At 44.5% G+C, this 24,448-nt stretch overlaps 1 protein-coding gene across 3 annotated transcripts in view; it reads right to left on the reverse strand.

The window, feature by feature from the left end:
• Nucleotides 1–24,448, reverse strand: part of GOLGA1 (golgin A1) — a 125,057-nt gene that overhangs the window by 10,031 nt on the left and 90,578 nt on the right. For all 3 annotated transcript variants that reach the window (XM_030207391.1, XM_030207388.1, XM_030207390.1), the window contains 4 exons: nt 17,154–17,312; nt 6,515–6,574; nt 5,860–6,030; nt 4,678–4,764 (listed from right to left, as the gene is read on the reverse strand). In XM_030207391.1, coding sequence (XP_030063251.1) covers nt 4,678–4,764; nt 5,860–6,030; nt 6,515–6,574; nt 17,154–17,312 — 477 coding nt within the window. The remainder of the gene's footprint in view (nt 1–4,677; nt 4,765–5,859; nt 6,031–6,514; nt 6,575–17,153; nt 17,313–24,448) is intronic.

Genomic DNA, 24,448 nt, shown 5'->3' on the forward strand with positions numbered 1-24,448 from the left:
CCACCTGTCGCGTGAGTGTTCCCGCTCAGTTTAATCAAAAAGTAAATAATAAACAAACAACAACTCCAAAGGGGAGGTGGGCAGGTTTGTAAGAACAATCAGCCTGCTGTCCTTGGAGAATACCTGCTACAGGTATGTATCTTCGCTTTCTCCGAGGACAAGCAGGCTGCTTGTTCTCACATGTGGGGTATCCCTAGCAACTAGGCTCACTCAAAACAATGAACATTGGTCAATTGGGCCTCACAACGGTGAGGACATAACAGTGATTGTCCTGAAACCATAAACAACTAACTGAGAGTGCAGCCTAGAACAGAACAAAAATGGGTCTGGGGGGTGGAGTTGGATTCTAAACCCCGAACAGATTCTGCAGCACCGACTGCCCAAACTGACTGTCACGTCAGGTATCCTGATGGAGGCAGTAGTGAGATGTGAATGTGTGGACTGATGACCACGTTGCAGCCTTGCAAATCTCCTCAATGGAGGCTGACTTTAAGTAAGTCACTGACGCAGCCATGGTTCTAACATTGTGAGCCTTGACATGGCCCTCCAGAGTAAGCCCAGCTTGGGCGTAAGTGAAGGATATGCAATCTGCTAGCCAATTGGAGATTGTGCATTTTCCAATGGCGACTCCCCTCCTTGTTGGGATCAAAAGAAACAAACAACTGGGCAGACTGTCTAAAGGGCTTTGTCCGCTCCACGTAAAAGGCCAATGCTCTCTTGCAGTCCAAGGTGTGCAAACTGCTTTCGCCAGGGCGGGTATGAGGAGACAATTGACTGGTTCAGATTTATTTAATACATGGAACTCCAACATCACCTTTGGCAGGAACCTAGGGTGCGTGCGGAGGACTACTCTGTTGTGATGGAACTTGATATAAGGTGCATGCACTACCAAGGCCTGAAGCTCACAGACTCTACCAGCTGAAGTAACAGCCATCAAGAAAACAACCTTCCAGGTCAAGTACTTCAAATGGCAGAAATTCAGTGGCTCAAAAGGAGCTTTCATCAGCTGGGTGAGAATGACATTGAGATCCCATGACACTGGTGGAGGTTTAACAGGGGGCTTTGACAAAAGCAAACCTCTCATGACGCGAACAACTAAAGGCTGTCCAGAGATAGGCTTACCCTCTACACGGCGATGATAAGCACTAATCGCACTAAGGTGAACTCTTATGGAGTTGGACTTGAGACCAGACTCCGACAAGTGTAGAAGGTATTCAAGCAGGGTCTGTGTAGGACAAGAAAGAAGATCTAGGGCCTTCCTGTCACACCAGACGGCAAACCTCCTCCATTTGAAAGAGTAACACCTCTTCGTGGAATCTTTCCTGGAAGCAAGACTTGGGAGACACCCTCTGAAAGACTCAAGGAGGTTGGGATGTAGAAGCGACCCCTCATTCTGAGTGATGAGGGTTGGAAAACAGTCCAATCTCCACGGTTCTTCAGAAGACAACTTCAGAAGAAGAGGGAACCAAATCTGACGCGGCCAAAAGGGTGCAATCAGGAAGGTTAAGAGGAAATTCCATAGGACTCGTCAGAAGAAAAGTACCTGGGATCCTCCACTTCCTCCCATGAACGCTCATCTTCAGTATCGGACAAGACATCCTTCAGAGCAGTCCGAAACTGAGCCTGCCTCGACGCCGAGGAATGACGTCCTCAATGGCGGTGCCGAGAAGTCGACACCCACATGAACTCCGGTGAAGCTTCCTCCACCGACGTCAAAGGGGAGTCGACCTGGGTGGCAGCCAACGCCGATGCCGTAAGTGGCACTGAGGTCAGAGACCTCACCACAGGCGAAAGGCCAGATGCCACTGTAGCAGACGGTACGGAAGGCGCAAGCACCCCCGACACCAAAGAAGACTGGTGCAACAACCCTTCCAGAAGCTCTGGAAGCATGGCCCTGATGCGCTCATTGAGAGCCACCATCGGACAAGGCTGCTGGGTTGGTAAAGGAGCCGGTGACAGAATCTGTCGAGGCTCTGGAGCAGGTACCGGGCTGCTAGACCGATGCATCGGCACCTCCTGAATAGAGGGAGAGCGATCCTCTCGGCACCGACGCTTCCTGGGCCAGCGAAGTGAACAGGGAAAAACCTCTTCACCGCACTGCGGACAAGAAAAAAATGAGCAGGAACGCTCACATGACGGGCGGGAAGTCATCCGTACATGTGTGGTGCGTGCGGTTTGTGCGCCAGAAGACTCTGGCAAAACTTTTAAAATTTTGCTGTAGAAAAATTTGCCGTTTTCTGGGCAGCCGTGGACGCCGACCCACGTGAGAACAAGCAGCCTGCTTGTCCTCTGAGAAAGCATTTTACTACTACTACTACTTAACATTTCTAAAGTGCTACTAGGGTTATGCAGCGCTGTACAGTTTAACAAAGATGGATAGTCCCTGCTCAAAGGAGCTTATTTTACCGTGCAAATAAACCAGAGATGCAGAGCAGCACACACAAAAAAAGCCTGTACTGGTGCAGCTAAACCTCCGTTTATTGAAAGCAACTATAAACAAAAGTGGAAACTGAAAATCTTATAATATTGTCCACATGCCCAACATGATTCGGCACCTTTTCAGGAGTAAATTTGTGAAAATGTTTTACCTAAGGTGACCACCTAAATAATTTTTCTGTTTTATATAGGGGTGAACCATTGATGTTCCTCTGTTTTCACTCTGGTGATTCTATGTGATCTCATTCTCAGAAAAAGGTAGTTTTATATGAGGGAATAATCTTATTTCTATTTTGGAATTTTGTTTTTTAGATATGTAAAAATGTCCCAATTTTCTTTTTTAAGGTGGAATTACTGTCCATAATCACCACCAATTTGCCCCTGAAGCAGGTATCAGGTGCCGAAACATGTCGGACATATGGACACTATTATAAGATTTACTGGATTTACAGTTTCCACTATGGTTTTTAGTAGCTCTCTACGTATCTGATATTCCATGTGCAGATCTCTGAACCTCTTGCTCTTTTGAATAAACCAGTCAATAACATTTCTGAAAAAAAAAGGTGGCGAAACCCTGTGTCAGGCTTGGGGTAAAAAAAATTTTTAAAGTTGAACTTTCTGAAGTTTTCCATCACTGGAGATAAGAGAGCCAAGCTGTGGATATCAAACTTCTACCGGATGAAGGTCTAGCGCAGTGTTTTTCAACCCAGTCCTCAGGGACCACCTGTCCAATAAGGTTTTTAAGGATATCCACAATGAATATGCACTTCCTCCATCATATGCAAATCTCTCATACATATTCATTGTGAGTATCCTGAAAACCCAACTACTACTACTTAACATTTCTAGAGCGCTACTAGGGTTACGCAGCGCTGTACAATTTAAAAAAGAGAGACAGTCCCTGCTCAAAGAGCTTACAATCTAATAGACAAGTGAACGGTCGGTCTGATAGGGGCAGTCAAATTGGGGCAGTCTGGATTCACTGAACGGTAAGGGTTAGGTGCCGAACGCAGCATTGAAGAGGTGGGCTTTAAGCAAAGACTTGAAGACAGGCAGGGAGGGGGCTTGGCGTGAGGGTTCAGGGAGGTTGTTCCAAGCATAGGGTGAGACGAGGCAGAATGAGCGGAGCCTGGAGTTGGCGGTGGTGGAGAAGGGTACTGAGAGGAGGGATTTATCCTGTGAACGGAGGTTACGGGCGGGAATGTAAGGGGAGATGAGGGTAGAAAGATAGTGAGGGGCAGCAGACTGAGTGCATTTGTAGGTAAGAAGGAGAAGCTTGAATTGAATGCGGTATCTGATCGGAAGCCAGTGAAGTGACCTGAGGAGAGGGGTGATATGAGTATATCGGTTCTGGCGGAATATGAGACGTGCAGCAGAGTTCTGAACAGATTGAAGGGGGGATAGATGGCTAAGTGGGAGGCCGGTGAGGAGTAAGTTGCAGTAGTCCAGGCGAGAGGTAATGAGAGCGTGGACGAGAGTTCGGGTGGTGTGTTCAGAGAGGAAAGGGCGAATTTTGCTGATGTTAAAGAGGAAGAAGCGACAGGTCTTGGCTATCTGCTGGATATGCGCAGAGAAGGAGAGAGAGGAGTCAAAGATGACTCCGAGGTTGCGGGCAGATGAGACGGGGAGGATGAGCCAGGCTAGGACTGGGTTGAAAACTACTGGTCTAGAGAACTGAAGCCATCATCACTGACAGCTTTACCTCTAGGACAGGTACCAGGGCACAAGAAACTTATGGATGTCATTGTCTACCCAGGACGTTTGTTTGCAGTGTTCTAAAACCCAGTGCACCCTTCACTAGCAAAAAACCCCCAAAACATTCAGTAAAACTGGGAAGAGCTGCCAACATACAAAATATTCTGAGTGGAAACTTACATATATCGACTAGCATTATAGATGCAAAATGGAAATATATCTCCCCACAATGTTGGCTCTGCATTTCAAATCATAGTACTGCCTAAGTTATACTGGATTGTCTGATTTTGGAAAACTAAACTGTGCTTTACTGTATCTTTACCTTGTTTTGTACAATTCATGCTATGCCCCTTTGCCTAGTTGCCATATGTATTTATATCTATGAGATTTTCGATATATCACTTTTCTGTGGTACAACCAAAGATGCTTACATATTACAGGTACAGTAGGTATAGTGATTAAAACCTGAAAATTATATATGGGTAGAGGGATAAATAATGAAATCCTGATCGCTACAGTGTGCTTGCTAAAAATAGTGCAACTTACCTTGTATTCCAGGGTTTCCTTGAGCATATGTTCTTCCTCAGGGGAGAAGTTCAGTAAGACAGATACAGCTTTAATAAGATGGAATGCCTGTAGTAATAAATCATATACTTTTTAGGAGTAAAACTTCTTTTTGAGAACACACTGAAAATGTTTCAGTTCTGTAAAAATCCACCTATTAACCTCTGTCTTCTAAAGGTACCTTCCACCTCAAAACTGAAGGAGTGGCCTAGTGGTTAGAGCAGTGGGTTAACAACCAAAGAAACCAATTTCACTTCCCCATTGTGTCCATGGACAAACTATTATTCCTCATTGCCTCAGATACTCACTTAGATGCAAGCTTTTTTGGAGCAGCAACTTGTCATAGCTAACGCTACTAAAGTAGCAAGCCACCTTCGCCATTATTTGGAAAAGGCAGCTAAATATCCAAATATGCTTCTTATCCAATACTACCTGCCTAGCAGCATGAAGTACATAAAGGCTCCTGATGTGCATAAAGCAAAAGGCATGGTAGACTCAAGATGTATTTTGCCCTCAGTCAACACCTTCTGGCTATTACCCAACATCCACCAACAACTGCTAACAGCAACAACTGGCAATATTAGCAGACGCTTGCTAGCAGTAGCCCTGGTCTGCCACTATTTGACTGTAGAAATCCTGGCCATGAGGTCTCATGTTTTCTCAGTCGGCAGAACGCCACCTTTGTAGTATTAACAGAAGAAAAGCACTGCCTCAGCTAGAAAACTGGTATTTAAGCACTAGCTACATCAGCAACATCACTAGCAAACCGGGCTATAAAGTGAAAGAGAGCGAGAAACTGGCAGTTACACAAGAATAACAACAGGAGTTATATTTAGAACCACTAGACACAGGGTCATTTTTTAAATTTTGGCTCAGAATATATTTATAAGGCTAACATTTTTCTATTTTTTGGAAAAGGGTGGGGAAGATGTTGCAGCTTTTCAAAGCTACTTGTGGTGTTGTAACTAAAATAAATGCAGGCCAAAGAACCGAACAACCCTCATCAGTGTCTGAAAACTAAAGCAGCATCTTATCTTAGTTAAAGTCAGGCAGGCTGAAATGCTCCTCTGGCAACCTTCCCCATCTCCTCCACAGCATTTTCAGTTTCTTGTAGCTCCTTCAATTCCAGCATACACATAGATATTTATAAATATATTAATCTACCTCAGCCTCTCGACAGGACATGAACTTCAGTACAACATGCTTCAGGTATTCAAAGTTAATCTCCCGTGAGTCATTCAGGTCTGCGTTGTTTGTGACAGTAGTGGAGGCAGCAGGAGGCTCAGAACCTGGCCTCTCCCTGAATTCATATACTTCATTGTCAGGTTTTATTTTCTAAAAAGAACAACAACAAAAAAGTAAAAAAAACAAAAACATTTTAAAATCAATACTCTTCATTTTTATGAAGTAATTTATAGCACTGTGGACTAGTAACATTATTTTTAACAGAACATTTAGAGGGTGAATATTCAAAAGATTTATCTGGCTAACTTTAGGAGTCAGCTAGAAAAACCTGTGGAGTTGAAAGTATCTCCCCCACCAAAGAGCTAAGTTTTGGCCAGGCAATTTAGAAGTCTATTTTCAGTTGAAAATTATTGTTTCTAAATTTAATTGAAAATAGGTTCCTAAATTAAGCACTAAGATTCCTAAATTTAGGTACTCAGCATGTTTTTAAATACCAAGTTTGGTGTATCTCTCCATAAAGATAGATAGAACACTGGAGCAAATTAAGGCCATAAGGTCGACCCAAGTCTGCCTACCTCTTCTTTCCATCCCACTTAAGTCTTTAACAGATAGCACGATGGCAGGGGAAACTTACCAGTTCCTTCTGCAGAGTTCTTTTCAGCTCTGTCATTCTCTGCTGAAGTTGCTTAATGGTCTAAGAAATAAAAATAAAGGCCAATTACATTTTTTTGTTGGCTGGCATCATTAATTCCAATAAGAACTGTTCATTAAAAACAGTTACTGTACAATGTAATATCCATGGAAAAATGTTATGATCTTGTATTCATAAAAGTAAACTGTAATTTTCCATTACTCAGAGCATTACAACGTTAACTAACTGTAGTCCACTTTTCAAAAAGCTTTTCAAATAAGGTTAGAAATCAGGAATGGAACACCATATTCTTCATGAAAAGAGTGGAGAATGCATGCAATGTACCCTTCCCCTTCCCTCTGAAGTAGGATGATACCAGACTTCAAAAGTCATGGGGTAAACATAGAAGATTCTTAGTTGCAAACCAGTGAAGATTTAACAGCCTAGCAGCATGCTTTTAAAGTGCCCCACTGGAACCATTTAATGAGAACAGGACTGCCTGAATGAACAGCAAAGTATGAAACAGAATTTGTAGCAATATCTAAAGTCCTAAGTGAAGCTTAGGAGCTAAAACAAAAACAGTCAATCTGTGTGGGAAAACTAGTTGTGCTGGGTACCAGAAGGGATACGGAGACCCAGGATACCAGATGTTCTGGCAATATCCATGCTGGTGTTGGTGGCTTTTTGGATTATTGCAGGGTTTAAACAAAGGATTGAAGGGATGGGTGTGAATAGGAACCAAAATGCTCACATACCCAAAAGGAGGAGTACAAAGGGAAATTTGTCTTACCTGATAATTTTCTTTCCTTTAGTCCCAACAAATTGGTCCAGAACTTGTAGGTTATACCTATCGACCCATGAATGGGGAAAAAGAGAAAAAGTAGTTCTTGGGGATTCGCCCCTTAAGGGTAGGTACCGTGCAGCTTTAGAGCTCTCAGTGTTTCAAATGACAAAGCAGTGGAGCCCATAAATACAGTACAATGCACACGCTAGAAACATACAACAGCTTAGAAATAAAGCAGTGAGAATTCTAATTTGCTCACAAAGTACCAACAGAAGCCAAAACTATGGAAACTGAGTGACACTGAGACAAGGTATTGAATGAAGAAACTGAAGTGATATAGAAGTCAGAACATAATGCAGTATGTGATGAAGGTTACTGACTAGAAGCCCTGGAAAAGGCTCTGTCAGAACACAAAGTTGATGAGACGATTTCCACATGAAATGTCACCAAGTGCTCTTTTTTATTTTTATTTTCTTTAAAGACAAATGAAAGATGCTGAGAAGTCTAACTCAAATTCTCCTGGGAAGGATGTGCTCTTGGCTACCATACCATGAGATGCTAGCAGCAAAGAAAACCTTGTGTGAAGACAGAAAAAGGTGGGTATCAGGACTGATCTGCTGGGACTAAAGGAAAGAGTATCAGGTAAGACATGTTTCATTCCTTAGTGTCTCACAGATCACTGTAGAACTTGTGGAATGTAGCAAAGCAGTTCTCAAATAGGACAGGAGTTGTGCCCAACCCAAAGTAGAGGGAAGATTTATTCCTCTCTGAAACAAATTAAAGTAGCATATGGAACACGGAACCAGGACACCCAGAGCTGCAGTGTTGTGGATCGTGAGAAGCGATAACACCAGACAAGCCTCCGAGAGACATGAGGCTGAAAGATCACCACTAATGGAAAACTGTAAATAGGAAGCAAGCCTAAGAGTGAAGCAGTTGGCGAGAGTGAATCTGGATGTAAATGAGATTGTGAGGTTAATGCCCAGGCTTCTAGAGAGAGAGAGCAAGAGAAAACAACTGAACACCTGTCTATTACAAAAGAGTATGTATGGCAAAGGTAAAAAAGGAGGGAAGGGACTCAAACCTCCTCCCTGGTGTGCAATTCTTGCTACTGCCTATCCAACTGGTCCAGGAGTTGGCCTCAGAAAGTATAGTGCCAATTCTGCAAAATTCCTCACAGGGAAAAAAAGGGAGAGAGCAGAAAAGGACTTGGCTCCCTCCCAGTATTTCCCAGGTTGTTCCCTTCTGTGTATGCTGATACAGAGAAGGAAAGCAAGTACATCACTAACAAGAAGAAGAAGGCAGACATGAGAAAGAACTCCACTGATAAGAACGTCTGCTTTTGAAAGATACCTTGGAGACTGGGTACTTAGCCAACTAAGTACAGGTGATTGTGCAAGGCCAGGTACAACTGAGTCTGTGAGGAAAAGCACAAGTGAGGCAGTAAGTCAAGTCCGACCGGTTCCTCAAGTAGACTGCAAGAAGCAGTGGAGCTAAATCTATCGGGTAAAGCCCAGCAGATTCTGGAAGGCAAAGCCAAAGTGAGTGCCAGGGATCTCATCAAATGAGATCCAGCTGATTTAATTTATTTATTTGACATTTATACCCCACATTTTCCCACACAAATTTGAGTTCAACGTGGCTAACAAGCTACAAGAAGACAGTACAAAATATGAAATAAAAACCATAACCCCCACTCATATCAACAAAAGAAAGAATTGTAAATACATATGCAATGGGGGGAGGGGGAGAGAAAAAATAAACTAGGCACCAGCATCAATTAACAAAAATGTTTTAAAAAGGAAAGATTTCACAAATTTGCAAAAAACTAAGTAATCATGCTGGGATCTAAAGTATTTCAGCAAAGAATTTCACCACATAGTACCTTGGTAAGAAAAAGTAGCACAATAATTGATTTATAGACTACTTTCTTACAGGTTGAAAAAGGAAGACACAGGTAGTCTCTCTCATACCATAGGTAGCATTGCTAGAAGGCAAAGTGACAAGGGTCCAGAAACCGAAAAGGTAACCAAACAGCAAAGTCCCACAAAACAAGCACCAATACACAAGGACGTGGGAATGAAGGCAGGCTAGACGAACCCCAGGAACAATGAAGTTAAAAAAATGTATTGATATGGTGTGTATCAAAACACTACAAAATTAACATAAAATCAAAGTACAAAGGAACCAGAAGGGTTACAGGAGGCACACATACCCTCAAAGTGCACAGAGATCAGAGACACTGATTTTACGCTATTCTTCCTTTCCTTCAAGTTTAGTACACAAGACAAAAAGACAACTTGAAATGAGCACAAAAGCACCAGAAAGGTAAGATAGGAGTATATATAACAAGGGTGCAGAGAAGCAATAAAATGGTGGTCCGGGGATCAAAACCTGGGGATGAAAAAAAAAAAAAGACAGAAGGACACTGCTACATGCTGAGGTAACCAACAGCGCAATACAAGCAAGAGAACAAATTAAAATGCCTTAAAAATTAAAATTTTAAAATTAAATTTAGAACAAGTGAATTGAAGAAGCATAGCAATGAAAAGATATTTATAACCAGAAGAGAAACACTGCAAAAAATATCAGCCTACAAAGAAACAACTATCATTACTGAAGAAGTTAACTGTAGCCAGAAGAAATAGGCAGTGTATTTACTGTTTGTAGTGAATGTCTCAGACTGCAGTATCTCATGGAGCGGTGGGGGACGAGGGAAAGGGACTCAGCACCACCGAGTACTTTCCTCTAGCTCTGGGAAACTCCCCAGTCTCAACTGGTTCAAGTGAAAAAAAAACTGAACCAGGAGACAGCCTCCACTTAGCAGACTGGAGGCACCTCAGTCCCAAGAATCCCTCCAGGGGCAGGGAGAGAAAGGAAAGGGACTAGGAAAATTACAATTATTTCAACAGAAAACTCCACTGTGCCACCTGTCTATCCAGAAGAAATGTAACCCAAGAAACTAGTTTGTGAGCTGACAGGAGTATTTTGTCAAACAGCCGTACTGTGTATCATCACCACCTGCTTACATTGGAAAGAAAATGTCTTTAAAGCTTTTTGAAAAGTAAAATGATCTGATATTTATCTTATCTGAATTGGAATAGCATTCCAGATTCTCGCTCCTTGATAACAGAAAGAATTATCTAAAATTGATTATAACTGTTTGTGTTGGAAAATGAGAATTTGAACAATAATTTGAAATATTTAATAAATTTACATATGTAATAATTATAATCTTTGTTGCAATATATCAAATTACAATAGTCTAGCTATGGGAACAGAATTAATTGCACAATAGTTCTAAAGCTGTTTGACTTAATGAGGAACAAGCTATTCAAAGTTGTCTTAAATGAAAAAAGAATTTCTTAGCCAAGCCATTTATTTGGCTCTCAAAAAGTTTAGAGTATTCCCAACACTCTTGATTTGTTTTCAATTGGTAAAACTTCTCCTGTATCTAGTATTACTTCCGCCTTAACTAAATTGTCAAAGTCCCCCAAACAAAACTATTTGTGTTTGTTTTTTGTCCAGTTCTCTATTAATTCAATATTAACTTTCAGTGACTAGACAGTATTATCAAAGCTATCTAAAGATAGACTTAATAAAAAAAATATCAACTGCATCAGAAAGAATAAAGGACCCCAATCAAGACATCAAAATGCCCAATGAACTCAAATAGCTGTTAAATAGTAAAGACGAAAGTGGAGAGCCCTGAGGGACTCCACAAAAGGCTTGCCAGGACACACACACTATAAGATCTTTTCCTTAGAAATTCTTCAAACCAATTTAACATGCAACCAGTAACTCCCAATTTGCTAAGCCTTTGAAATAAATAGAGTGGTCCAGTGTGTCAAACTCCACAGAAATGTCAAATTGAAGAAGGATAATCTGTCGACTTTGATTTAAGTATTTCCTAATTTGGACTGTTAACGTAATAATGATTCAGTAATATGCATAGGTCTAAAACCATGTTGAATACAATGTAAACAATCTTCATCAATGAAGGTTGTCAACCAATTTAAAGTATCAGAAGGAATGTTTTTCCAATAGACTAGACGGGCAAATGTCTAAAGCTCTTGATTTACTAGAAAATCTGTTTAGGAGCTTAGAAACCCTATTAGATATAAATAGGATGACTTTATTCCATATTCTGTCTCCTGGGATACAATATTTTATTTGCTCTTCACTTAACACAAGACTATCTCTACTTCAGGAAGCAGGTGAAAACTTGGTTCTTCAACCAGGCCTTTAATAGAAGAAGTAACTAACTTGTTAGTCTCACTCTCACACACGAGTGACTCCGGCTGCACATACTGCAACGGGACATGTTTATCCACTCTTACCCTAGCTGACATAATATTTAACCACCTCTCTGACCTCATGTGCAACTTTCTTTAAATCAGTCACCTTACTTTCTAACTCTTCCTACCTTTTTACCCATCTATATGTTACAACTTTGCCTTACCCTTCACTACCAATTATAATGTTCTATTACTTACTGTGTTGACATTGCAAGTTGTATACCATTCCTTATTCTATTTCCCAGTTGGTACTTGAGTATTGCTCTCCCAGCAGATGTCTAAATTACTACTTTTATCCAATTGGACCTCAATGCTTCCAAGCTTGACTGGTCTCCAAGAGGTGCTAAATATTTAAGTGAGCGCCAACGCTCACTTAAATATTGTTAAAAAACAGCTCTGGCAAAAGAGCAGAGATTTATTTTTCAATATAACACCATTGCACCAGAGGGCATGAATAAAGTATTGAATGGAAAGCATTTTTCTAGGTGCTGATTGGTTGACACCGAGACAAGGCGTTTAAAAAAATCGCGGCCATCTTGAGGCTAGAAATCGTCCGTGGATAATGTTTGGTTAAAGTTTTCCTTCCTGAAGTAGCAAGATTAGTTTGCGAAACGAGACGTTAACGAGACATTGGAGGAGAAATTGAGGACGAGAATCTGGAGAGAATTTCCTACAGCACGGTAACAAAAAGAAAAAAACCCGGCAGGAACAGCTGACGATAGAGGCTTAAGAGTGTTAAAAGACAAAAAAGGCAGGAGCTGGCAGGAACAGCTGATTGTAGTGACTTCAAAGATTAATTGAAAAAATCTGCATAATTAGGTGATGCTAACGATACAGGAAAGCTAGCTGAAGAAATAAGCAGGATCAGCTGATAAGAATGGTATCAGAGAGCTAGCTGGGAGGAGAAATTACCACTTACCATATATATAACAACCTGCCAGAAAAGTGGAAAAGAAAAAGAAAAAAAACCTGGCAGGAGCATTTGAGGGTATTGACTTCTAAGACTAATTGACAAAACCTGGCAGAGAAACAGCTTATGTTAACGATACTGGAAAGCTAGCTGAAGAAATTGGCAGGAACAGCTGATAAGAATGGTATCAGAGAGCTAGCTGGGAGGAGAAATTACCACTCATCATCTACATAACAACCTGCCAGAAAAAAGAAGGGCTATTGAATAAGATAAGTGTACTTGTAGCTGTGAAGTATTGGAAAGTTTAAAGTTTGAATATTCTCTACAGAAGTGTTACTGACTGATGTGGGCACAAGTAAGAAAGTCAGTGAAAATATAAACAAAATAAGAAAAGTCAACGGGTGACACATTTCAATTAATTTTTTCATTGAATATTGTTCTCTCAGTAGTGGGATATATTTAGGGATGTGGGGCTCGTGGGTCAATAGTTTTTCCTTCTAGATTTTGGGTTTTTTTTACATTGACCGGTGAGCACTGGGTCCTTTTTGAATAAAATAAGGAATTAGATTCAAACCAGTGGTTCCCATAATTTAGATTGTGTTAAGTAGTATACTATGACATACTTTATATTGTTAGTTGAATATTTTTACTGCTGTAATTGCCTATTGCTCATGTTTGATCTATTCTTACTGTACACCGCCTTGAGTGAATTCCTTCAAAAAGGCAGTAAATAAATCCTAATAAATAATAAAGGAAGTAGAGTTACTTGATGTAAAGGATTCTCTAATGTTATTGAGTGGAAAAAATCTGTGAGATTTTGAGCACTGGTTTGCAAAGCATCAAGTGTAGAAAGAATGTTAACTGTACTAATTAAAATGAAAATCTTTTATATATTTTATGTATTTATTTATTGTTTTATTTATTCAGAACTTGCTATGCCATTTGAACTAACAAGTAGGGCTACGCAGTTTACAGAACTCCATTAATCAAAGTGTAGGACAGAAAGAGGAGAGGAACATACAATCACCAGATAGTGCGCTGAGCCCAACCTGAACCCTCTCGAGGTTCATAAGTTTGCAAAAAAATATGTTTAAAAAAACACACCATGTTTTAACTTGTTTTAAATGCTTTTAAAGATAATTCATTGCAAATCTCCAGGGGAAGCGAATTCCAAAGTGCTGGAGCAGTGAAAAAAAAAGCACCATATCTTGTTGACTTAAATTGAAGAATCATCACTTTGGCTTATTTTTTTGATCAAAATAGTTTCTTTGCCTCACTTATAGCAAATTTATATTTTTTTTAATATGTCTTTTCCAGTTTATAAAAGATTGAGTCTGTTTATTCTTTCTCCATATCCTTTTCTGCCTTCCCTTTTGAGTGCTCCTAATTCATTAGTATACCACAAAGGAGATCTTTCTCTTACACATTTTTTTTTGACCAAAGGTGAAAAAAAAATCACAAGTGTGTCTGAACTTGAGGTGTTCCAATTTGCAACTTAAGTTTCAGAGCCGTAATTGTTGAGACCAGTTTAGTTCTAACTACTTGCCAAAACTGGTCTACAGAGACAATACTGAGAGGTCTAGAGCTGCATGATATCTTTAAGGGGAGAATCTCCAACAACTACTTTGTCTAGTTCCATCCACTGGTTGATGGGCATAAACCTTAAGTTCTGGACTGATCTGTGGGATACTAACGAAGGAGGAAAAGAACAGGGGGCCTTCTATTTTATAAAGTCTTTAAAGACACCTCTAAATACTACCAAAAATTATGCAGAAATAGTGCTTAGATTGGCTCAGAAGCAGTCTAAATGTCAGCATGTAAAATAGGCATGTAAATCATGGTTTCGCCCATGCTTTGCCAAACTCTTCCCCCGAGCATACCTGTTCTACAATTACTTGCCACCTTGCACCACACATACTTTTAGGTATGGTAGGTGTATAAAGCTTAAGGGCAATGAAGTATTGATCCTTTGAGTGAAACCGCTGAGGTCCATGATAAAGTAAGAGAGAGAAGAGTTGATTATATATAGAGTGGATATGTTTAGATCTTCTGGAACTGTTACTGCTTTGGAGTCTAATTTTATAAGATGCATTTTATATGCAAAAAAAGGTTTACAAAACTACCGTCAAACTGTTCTGGATAAGGAGTAATATTGTACAGGTGATTAAATCTTATGGTTGAGAATTGGGATATAGTAACAATATGAACAGGAATACGCGGGCTGACTGGATGGACCAGCTTGCTGTTTTCTACCATCATCTACTGTTCTTTATTTAAGAAGCTTATAAATAATGTACTAGTGGGTTGGTTACATCTATTCATCTATCTTTCCAGAAGCACGGTAACTTGCCTGCTGATGAATGCGAATTGGAGGGAAGGTGGACCATGTTGCTAGTGTCTCTGCTTATTGGAAATTCTGTTCTGGCTTGAGAAAGAAGCCATTAATGCCTGAACGTTAATCAAGGAGCATACTGACATAATCCAATAGGAAAGTATTCCTCAGGTATTCCCTTCTCCACTCCCTGCATACAACCACCATGGAGTCAAATAACAGGCTAATGGTTAGAGCAGCAAGAAGAGAACCAGGAAAGCCAGGGTTCGAATCCCATTGATGCTCCTTGTGATTTTGAGCAAGACACTTAAGCCTCCATTGCCTCAGGTTCAAACTTAGTTGGAAGTCCTCCAGGGACAGGGAAATTCCTACTGTAGCTGAACGTAATTCGCTTTGAGATACTACTGAAAGGTGTGAGCTAAAATCCAAATCTACTCTCACCTTCCATCCAGCCCCTCTTTCCCTGCTCCTTTCCAGTTGATCCCCTTGTACCTCCATGAGCTAATCCTCTCCTCTCTCTCTCCTCCTCAAGGAGGCCTGGATCAGGTAGGTAGCTGTAGGTATAAGGGAGGAGGAGGGGGTGGTTTTTTTGTTTTGTTTTTTGCTATGGCACTGTAGAAGGTGTTTGTGTATGTTTTTTTATTTTGTTATTTTTATGGCACTGAAGAACGGCAGAGTCCCAGTTTATATTCTATTAAAGTCACAGGTGTCCCCTATGTCCATTCCCTGGATTGGAATAAACTAGTCTTAGGCGATAAACTGTGCACTTTTTTGTTTTTTTTAATGAAATCTCGGAGGTATCTGTATTTTTTTCCAGCTTATACTGCACTTTTAAGTTGGAGATAGCGAAACATATGAAGGGAGTTAAAGATGGGAAGCTGATGTAGGACATATTTTGGGAGACTGGGAATTACTGAATAATATTAAAGGCATCCCTGGGCTAACAACCAATACAGGACTGCGTGAATGCTATGAGTCTTGCACAGAGCCTATTTCACACGTCCAGATATATCAATGGGGGGGGGGGGGGGTCTAGACTCTTCTTTATGTGTTGTTAAGTGTCTTGGTGTGGAGAATACCTTATATCATTCACTTTAGGCATGCCCTAACATTGTTATTTTGCAGATCACACATTTCTTAACTTCTACCTTGGGTTATGGGATTCAGGGATTACCGGAACAACTTTAATTAGACAAGTCACGGACACGTAGAGGGAAGGCTAAAGGGGACACTCTTATTGAAAAAGCTGTGCTTAATCGCTAGAAAATGTATCGCTGAGCCCTCTCATTTCTGGTCTTGGAGGGATCAAATCAATGTCTGGGAGGCTTGAGAGGGTAGGGGGTTCTCATAAACATAAGTAGAGGAGTGTGGTAGCCGTGTTAGTCCACTCTTAAGGTTATCAATAGAAATCAAACAAAATAAAACATGGAAAAGAAAATAAGATGATACCTTTTTTATTGGACATAACTTAATACATTTCTTGATTAGCTTTCGAAGGTTGCCCTTCTTCGTCAGATCTGACGAAGAAGGGCAACCTTCGAAAGCTAATCAAGAAAGCTAATCAAGAAATGTATTAAGTTATGTCCAATAAAAAAGGTATCATCTTATTTTCTTTTCCATGTTTTATTTTGTTTGATTTCTATTGATAATCATAAACATAAGAAATTATTTTCACAGATTTGGAATGGATATTTGCAAAATATTGTCAGCTTGCAGGTGCAGCCTGGTTTTGAATAAATTGTAGTTATAGATGGTTCCTGTACTGTTCTGGTTTGTTCCAAGAGGTGATGACCTATGCTGTATGAAGCAGGGTGAGGAGGAGGAGGTTTGGGGTCAGTGTTGTTGATATAGTTCTGCTTCCTTGAGAGTGTCAGGGGCTATAAGAGTACAGGCTTCCGCAGTTGATCCACTGACGTGAATTACAGCGAGGTATGTTGTTGGTGGGGGAGGCAGGGAAAGGGTTGAATTCTGGTTTCTTCAGATGGTGGGGGGGCGGGGTAAAGGGTCAAATTCTGGTTTCTTCAGATGTTGGTGGGGGGCAGAGGAAAGCATTGAATTCTGGTTTCTTCAGATGTTAGTCAATGTTCAGTGTTGTGGATGTATTCATTGCAAACTCTAATAAAAATTGTTTAAACAAAATCACAGGTTTCATGTGCTAAAAATGAATAATGGGTTTAGAAGACCAATTAGAGCAGCACATACTGAAGTTATAGGCCTTTTGACAGTCAGGGTCAATTTCAAGGAATTTCAGTGAAATGCATTCTTCTGCAGTGAAATCCGAGGGGTACTGCCAACCCTCTCAATAGCAGAATGCTCACCTTGTTTTTCTCAGCTAGTTGCTGTTCCAGTTCTCGATTTTGCGCCTGCAACTGGGCAATGTCTGCAGCTGCCACCTCTCCATTTTGTTCTTTTCCTCCAGGATCTGAAGGGTACAAGCGCTCATTCAGGGCTTTTACCTCCTCTTCTAGAACCACAAGCTGCAGCATAAGGGAGGAGAAAGGGCTAAATTAAAGCTGATAGGGCTAGTTCTTTTCAATAAAAAACTGGACAATGATAACAAGTCTCAGAGTCCTGCCTTACACCAAACCTTGTGTCATGAAATGCCTAGCCACTCACCTGGGGCTACCCCGCAGCCACTTAGAGGGTCTATCCCCAATACAGCTCAGGTCCGCCTGCACCTGCCGCTTGTACTTTACACTAGCACACTCCTGTCACCAACTAGGTCTCAACCGCTTCTGGGCGAGTCTCTCACAAATTATACCCAGTGATTCCTAGGTTACTGGGGCACAATCCCAGTGGTCCCACAGTTCCTAGAAAGCACCCACAGACCCAACACACAAACCACCAGGATTCTTAGCCAATCCAGACAATCGGAGACAAACTAAAAATGCTTATTGTCATGAAAAATTAGAACAATGAACAGAAAAGGTGCGATCAGAAAACAATAACAGGTAACTGAAATATGGATCAATTTTAACACTCTAAACATTTGTTTACTATCTACAGTAAATAGTACCTGGGGAGTTCAGGACATATAGCTGCTCACAGGTTATCATATATAACAGTTCACAGGGTCTCGGCAAAGAGATCTTTCTCTCTCTTCTCCCTGGCTAAGACTGGAGACCAAGCCAGTACATCCTAGCTGAATTTGAGCTCCTGGGCCAATCTGAGCCCAGAACAACGTACTTTAAAAATAGCTGGCCACATCACTGCAAGTTACCTCTTCTCTGTGTTAAACTAAAGAAGGAGTAGTATTTCTATAACAACTTTAAACATAAACATGCACCACCTGCTAGCCAAAGTAGAGAAATAAACTTCAGGAAATATTCTTATAATTCATATGCAGGAAAATTCATCATTTTGCTACACCTTGGTTTTGACAATAAGAAAGAAACAATGTTAAGACATCTTGATTAGGCTTATTTTAATTGTCAGTTTATCTAGTCTTTTCTTTTTTGCCTGTTAGTATTGCTGCCTGATGCAAATAGATGCTTGAATTCATAGTAGAACAATTCCTAATTGTAAAACAAAGGATTTGCAGGGATCCCTCACAAGATAGCAGTTCTGTTGCTGAATATTCATACATTTGTTTTTACAAGCCATTGATGATCTAATGATGTGATTACTTAGGCTGAGTACCTGGAAGTCTAGATTAGTGAGTAGTTAGTTATGTGTTAGATTTTGTGCACGTTTGTTTGTAAACCGCTTTAAGTATAAGCAGGAGAAGCGAATGCTACATACCTGTAGAAGGTATTCTCCGAGGACAGCAGGCTGATTGTTCTCACTGATGGGTGACGTCCACGGCAGCCCCTCCAATCGGAAACTTCACTAGCAAAGTCCTTTGCTAGCCCTCGCGCGCCCGCGCGCACCGCGCATGCGCGGCCGTCTTCCCGCCCGAAACCGGCTCGAGCCGGCCAGTCCAGTATGTAGCAAGACAATACACTTCAAGGGAAGACACAACTCCAAAGGGGAGGCGGGCGGGTTTGTGAGAACAATCAGCCTGCTGTCCTCGGAGAATACCTTCTACAGGTATGTAGCATTCGCTTTCTCCGAGGACAAGCAGGCTGCTTGTTCTCACTGATGGGGTATCCCTAGCCCCCAGGCTCACTCAAAACAACAACATTGGTCAATTGGGCCTCGCAACGGCGAGGACATAACTGAGATTGACCTAAAGCGAATGCTACATACCTGTAGAAGGTATTCTCCGAGGACAGCAGGCTGATTGTTCTCACTGATGGGTGACGTCCACGGCAGCCCCTCCAATCGGAAACTTCACTAGCAAAGTCCTTTGCTAGCCCTCGCGCGCCCGCGCGCACCGCGCATGCGCGGCCGTCTTCCCGCCCGAAACCGGCTCGAGCCGGCCAGTCCAGTATGTAGCAAGACAATACACTTCAAGGGAAGATACAACTCCAAAGGGGAGGCGGGCGGGTTTGTGAGAACAATCAGCCTGCTGTCCTCGGAGAATACCTTCTACAGGTATGTAGCATTCGCTTTCTCCGAGGACAAGCAGGCTGCTTGTTCTCACTGATGGGGTATCCCTAGCCCCCAGGCTCACTCAAAACAACAACATTGGTCAATTGGGCCTCGCAACGGCGAGGACATAACTGAGATTGACCTAAAAAATTTACCAACTAACTGAGAGTGTAGCCTGGAACAGAACAAACAGGGCCCTCGGGGGGTGGAGTTGGATCCTAAAGCCCAAACAGGTTCTGAAGAACTGACTGCCCGAACCGACTGTCACGTCGGGTATCCTGCTGCAGGCAGTAATGAGATGTGAATGTGTGGACAGATGACCACGTCGCAGCTTTGCAAATTTCCTCCATGGTGGCTGACTTCAAGTGGGCTACCGACGCTGCCATGGCTCTAACATTATGAGCCGTGACATGACCCTCAAGAGCCAGCCCAGCCTGGGCGTAAGTGAAGGAAATGCAATCTGCTAGCCAATTGGATATGGTGCGTTTCCCTACAGCCACTCCCCTCTTGTTGGGATCAAAAGAAACAAACAATTGGGCGGACTGTCTGTGGGGCTGTGTCCGCTCCAGATAGAAGGCCAATGCTCTCTTGCAGTCCAATGTGTGCAGCTGACGTTCAGCAGGGCAGGAATGAGGACGGGGAAAGAATGTTGGCAAGACAATTGACTGGTTCAGATGGAACTCCGACACAACCTTTGGCAGAAACTTAGGGTGAGTACGGAGGACTACTCTGTTGTGATGAAATTTGGTGTAAGGGGCCTGGGCTACCAGGGCCTGAAGCTCACTGACTCTACGAGCCGAGGTAACTGCCACCAAGAAAATGACCTTCCAGGTCAAGTACTTCGGATGGCAGGAATTCAGTGGCTCGAAAGGAGGTTTCATCAGCTGGGTGAGAACGACATTGAGATCCCATGACACTGTAGGAGGCTTGACAGGGGGCTTTGACAAAAGCAAACCTCTCATGAAGCGAACAACTAAAGGCTGTCCTGAGATCGGCTTACCTTCCACTTGGTAATGGTATGCACTGATTGCACTAAGGTGAACCCTTACGGAGTTGGTCTTCAGACCAGACTCAGACAAGTGGAGAAGGTATTCAAGCAGGGTCTGTGTAGGACAAGAGCGAGGATCTAGGGCCTTGCTGTCACACCAGACGGCAAACCTCCTCCAATGAAAGAAGTAACTTCTCTTAGTGGAGTCTTTCCTGGAAGCAAGCAAGATGCGGGAGACACCCTCTGGCAGACCCAAAGAGGCAAAGTCTACGCCCTCAACATCCAGGCCGTGAGAGCCAGGGACTGGAGGTTGGGATGCAGAAGAGCCCCTTCGTCCTGCGTGATGAGGGTCGGAAAACACTCCAATCTCCACGGTTCTTCGGAGGATAACTCCAGAAGAAGAGGGAACCAGATCTGACGCGGCCAAAAGGGAGCAATCAGAATCATGGTGCCTCGGTCTTGCTTGAGTTTCAACAAAGTCTTCCCCACCAGAGGAATGGGAGGATAAGCATACAGCAGACCTTCCCCCCAATCCAGGAGGAAGGCATCCGACGCCAGTCTGCCGTGGGCCTGAAGCCTGGAACAGAACTGAGGGACCTTGTGGTTCACTTGAGATGCGAAGAGATCCACCAGGGGGGTGCCCCACGCCTGGAAGATCTGTCGCACCACACGGGAATTGAGCGACCACTCGTGAGGTTGCATAATCCTGCTCAACCTGTCGGCCAGACTGTTGTTTACGCCTGCCAGATATGTGGCTTGGAGCACCATGCCTTGACGGCGAGCCCAGAGCCACATGCTGACGGCTTCCTGACACAGGGGGCGAGATCCGGTGCCCCCCTGCTTGTTGACATAGTACATGGCAACCTGATTGTCTGTCTGAATTTGGATAATTTGGTGGGACAGCCGATCTCTGAAAGCCTTCAGAGCGTTCCAGATCGCTCGCAACTCCAGAAGATTGATCTGTAGATCGCTTTCTTGGAGGGACCACCTTCCTTGGGTGTGAAGCCCATCGACATGAGCTCCCCATCCCAGGAGAGACGCATCCGTGGTCAGCACTTTTTGAGGCTGAGGAATTTGGAAGGGACGTCCCAGAGTCAAATTGGAGCAAATCGTCCACCAATACAGGGATTCGAGAAAACTCGTGGACAGGTGGATCACGTCCTCTAGACCCCCGGCGGCCTGATACCACTGGGAGGCTAGGGTCCATTGAGCAGATCTCATGTGAAGGCGGGCCATGGGAGTCACATGAACTGTGGAAGCCATGTGGCCCAGCAATCTCAACATCTGCCGAGCTGTGATCTGCTGGGACGCTCGCACCCGCGAGACGAGGGACAACAAGTTGTTGGCCCTCGCCTCTGGGAGATAGGCGCGAGCCGTCCGAGAATCCAGCAGGGCTCCGATGAATTCGAGTTTCTGCACTGGGAGAAGATGGGACTTTGGGTAATTTATCACAAACCCCAGTAGCTCCAGGAGGCGAATAGTCATCTGCATGGACTGCAGGGCTCCTGCCTCGGATGTGTTCTTCACCAGCCAATCGTCGAGATATGGGAACACGTGCACCCCCAGCCTGCGAAGCGCCGCTGCTACCACAGCTAGGCACTTTGTGAACACCCTGGGCGCAGAGGCGAGCCCAAAGGGTAGCACACAGTACTGGAAGTGGCGTGCGCCCAGCTGAAATCGCAGATACTGTCTGTGAGCTGGCAGTATCGGGATGTGTGTGTAGGCATCCTTCAAGTCCAGAGAGCATAGCCAATCGTTTTGCTGAATCATGGGGAGAAGGGTGCCCAGGGAAAGCATCCTGAACTTTTCTTTTACGAGATATTTGTTCAGGGCCCTTAGGTCTAGGATGGGACGCATCCCCCCTGTTTTCTTTTCCACAAGGAAGTACCTGGAATAGAACCCCAGCCCTTCTTGCCCGGATGGCACGGGCTCGACCGCATTGGCGCTGAGAAGGGCGGAGAGTTCCTCTGCAAGTACCTGCTTGTGCTGGAAGCTGTAGGACTGAGCTCCCGGTGGACAATTTGGAGGTTGTGAGGCCAAATTGAGGGTGTATCCTTGCCGGACTATTTGGAGAACCCACTGATCGGAGGTTATGAGAGGCCACCTTTGGTGAAAAGCTTTCAACCTCCCTCCGACAGGCAGGTCGCCCGGCACTGACACTTGGATGTCGGCTATGCTCTGCTGGAGCCAGTCAAAAGCTCGCCCCTTGCTTTTGCTGGGGAGCCGCGGGGCCTTGCTGATTCGCACGCTGCTGACGAGAGCGAGCGCGCTGGGGCTTAGCCTGGGCCGCAGGCTGTCGGGAAGGAGGATTGTACCTACGCTTGCCAGAAGTATAGGGAACAGTCTTCCTTCCCCCGAAAAATCGTCTACCTGTAGAGGTAGAAGCTGAAGGCTGCCGGCGGGCGAACTTGTCGAATGCGGTGTCCCGCTGGTGGAGAGACTCTACCACCTGCTCGACTTTTTCGCCAAAAATGTTATCCGCACGGCAAGGCGAGTCCGCAATCCGCTGCTGGATTCTATTCTCCAGGTCGGCGGCACGCAGCCATGAGAGCCTGCGCATCACCACACCTTGAGCAGCGGCCCTGGACGCAACATCAAAAGTGTCATAAACTCCTCTGGCCAGGAATTTTCTGCACGCCTTCAGCTGCCTGACCACCTCCTGAAAAGGCTTGGCTTGCTCAGGGGGAAGAGCATCAACCAAGCCCGCCAACTGCCGCACATTATTCCGCATGTGTATGCTCGTGTAGAGCTGGTAAGACTGGATCTTGGACACGAGCATAGAGGAATGGTAGGCCTTCCTCCCAAAGGAGTCTAAGGTTCTAGCGTCCTTGCCCGGGGGCGCCGAAGCATGTTCCCTAGAACTCTTAGCCTTCTTTAGGGCCAAATCCACAACTCCAGAGTCATGAGGCAACTGAGTGCGCATCAGCTCTGGGTCCCCATGGATCCGGTACTGGGACTCGATCTTCTTGGGAATGTGGGGATTAGTTAATGGCTTGGTCCAGTTCGCAAGCAATGTCTTCTTCAGGACATGGTGCAAGGGAACAGTGGACGCTTCCTTAGGTGGAGAAGGATAGTCCAGGAGCTCAAACATTTCAGCCCTGGGCTCGTCCTCCACAACCACCGGGAAGGGGATGGCCGTAGACATCTCCCGGACAAAGGAGGCAAAAGACAGACTCTCGGGAGGAGAAAGCTGTCTCTCAGGAGAGGGAGTGGGATCAGACGGAAGACCCTCAGACTCCTCGTCAGAGAAATATCTGGGATCTTCCTCTTCCTCCCACGAGGCCTCACCCTCGGTGTCAGACACAAGTGCACGGACCTGTGTCTGCAACCTCGCCCTGCTCGACTCCGTGGAACCCCGTCCACGATGGGGGCGTCGAGAGGTAGACTCCCTCGCCCGCATCGGCGAAGCTCCCTCCGCCGACGTAGTCGGGGAGCCTTCCTGGGAGGTGGCCGCGGTCGGTACCGCACGCGGTACCGACGTCGGGGACCTCAACCTGGGCGATGGGCCAGCCGGCGCCACGCTCGACGGTACCGGTGGCGCAAGCACCGCCGGTACCGGAGGGGTAGGGCGCAACAGCTCTCCCAGAATCTCTGGGAGAACGGCCCGGAGGCTCTCGTTTAGAGCGGCTGCAGAGAAAGGCTGAGAGGTCGATGCAGGCGTCGACGTCAGTACCTGTTCCGGGCGTGGAGGCTGTTCCGGGCTGTCCAGAGCGGAGCGCATCGACACCTCCTGAACAGAGGGTGAGCGGTCCTCTCGGTGCCGATGCCTGCTGGGTGCCGAATCCCTCGGCGACCCAGAGCTCTCGGTGCCGACATGGGGAGGAGACCGGTGTCGATGCTTCTTCGATTTCTTCCGAAGCATGTCACCGGAGCTCCCCGGCACCGACGAGGAGGACGTCGAATCCATCCGTCGCTTCCTCGGGGCCGAGACTGAAGAAGGTCGATCTCGGGGGGGCTGTACCGCAGGAGCCCTCAGGGTAGGCGGAGACCCACCCGAGGGCTCACCGCCACCAGCAGGGGAATGGACAGCCCTCACCTGCACTCCACCCGATGCACCACCGTCCGACGACATCAGCAGACGAGGTCCTGGTACCACCGACGTCGATGCAGCTATCCGATGTCTCGGCGCCGATGCAGAGGCCCGATGCCTCG

This window comes from Microcaecilia unicolor, chromosome 6, assembly GCF_901765095.1.
Source record: "Microcaecilia unicolor chromosome 6, aMicUni1.1, whole genome shotgun sequence".
NCBI lineage: Eukaryota > Metazoa > Chordata > Amphibia > Gymnophiona > Siphonopidae > Microcaecilia > Microcaecilia unicolor.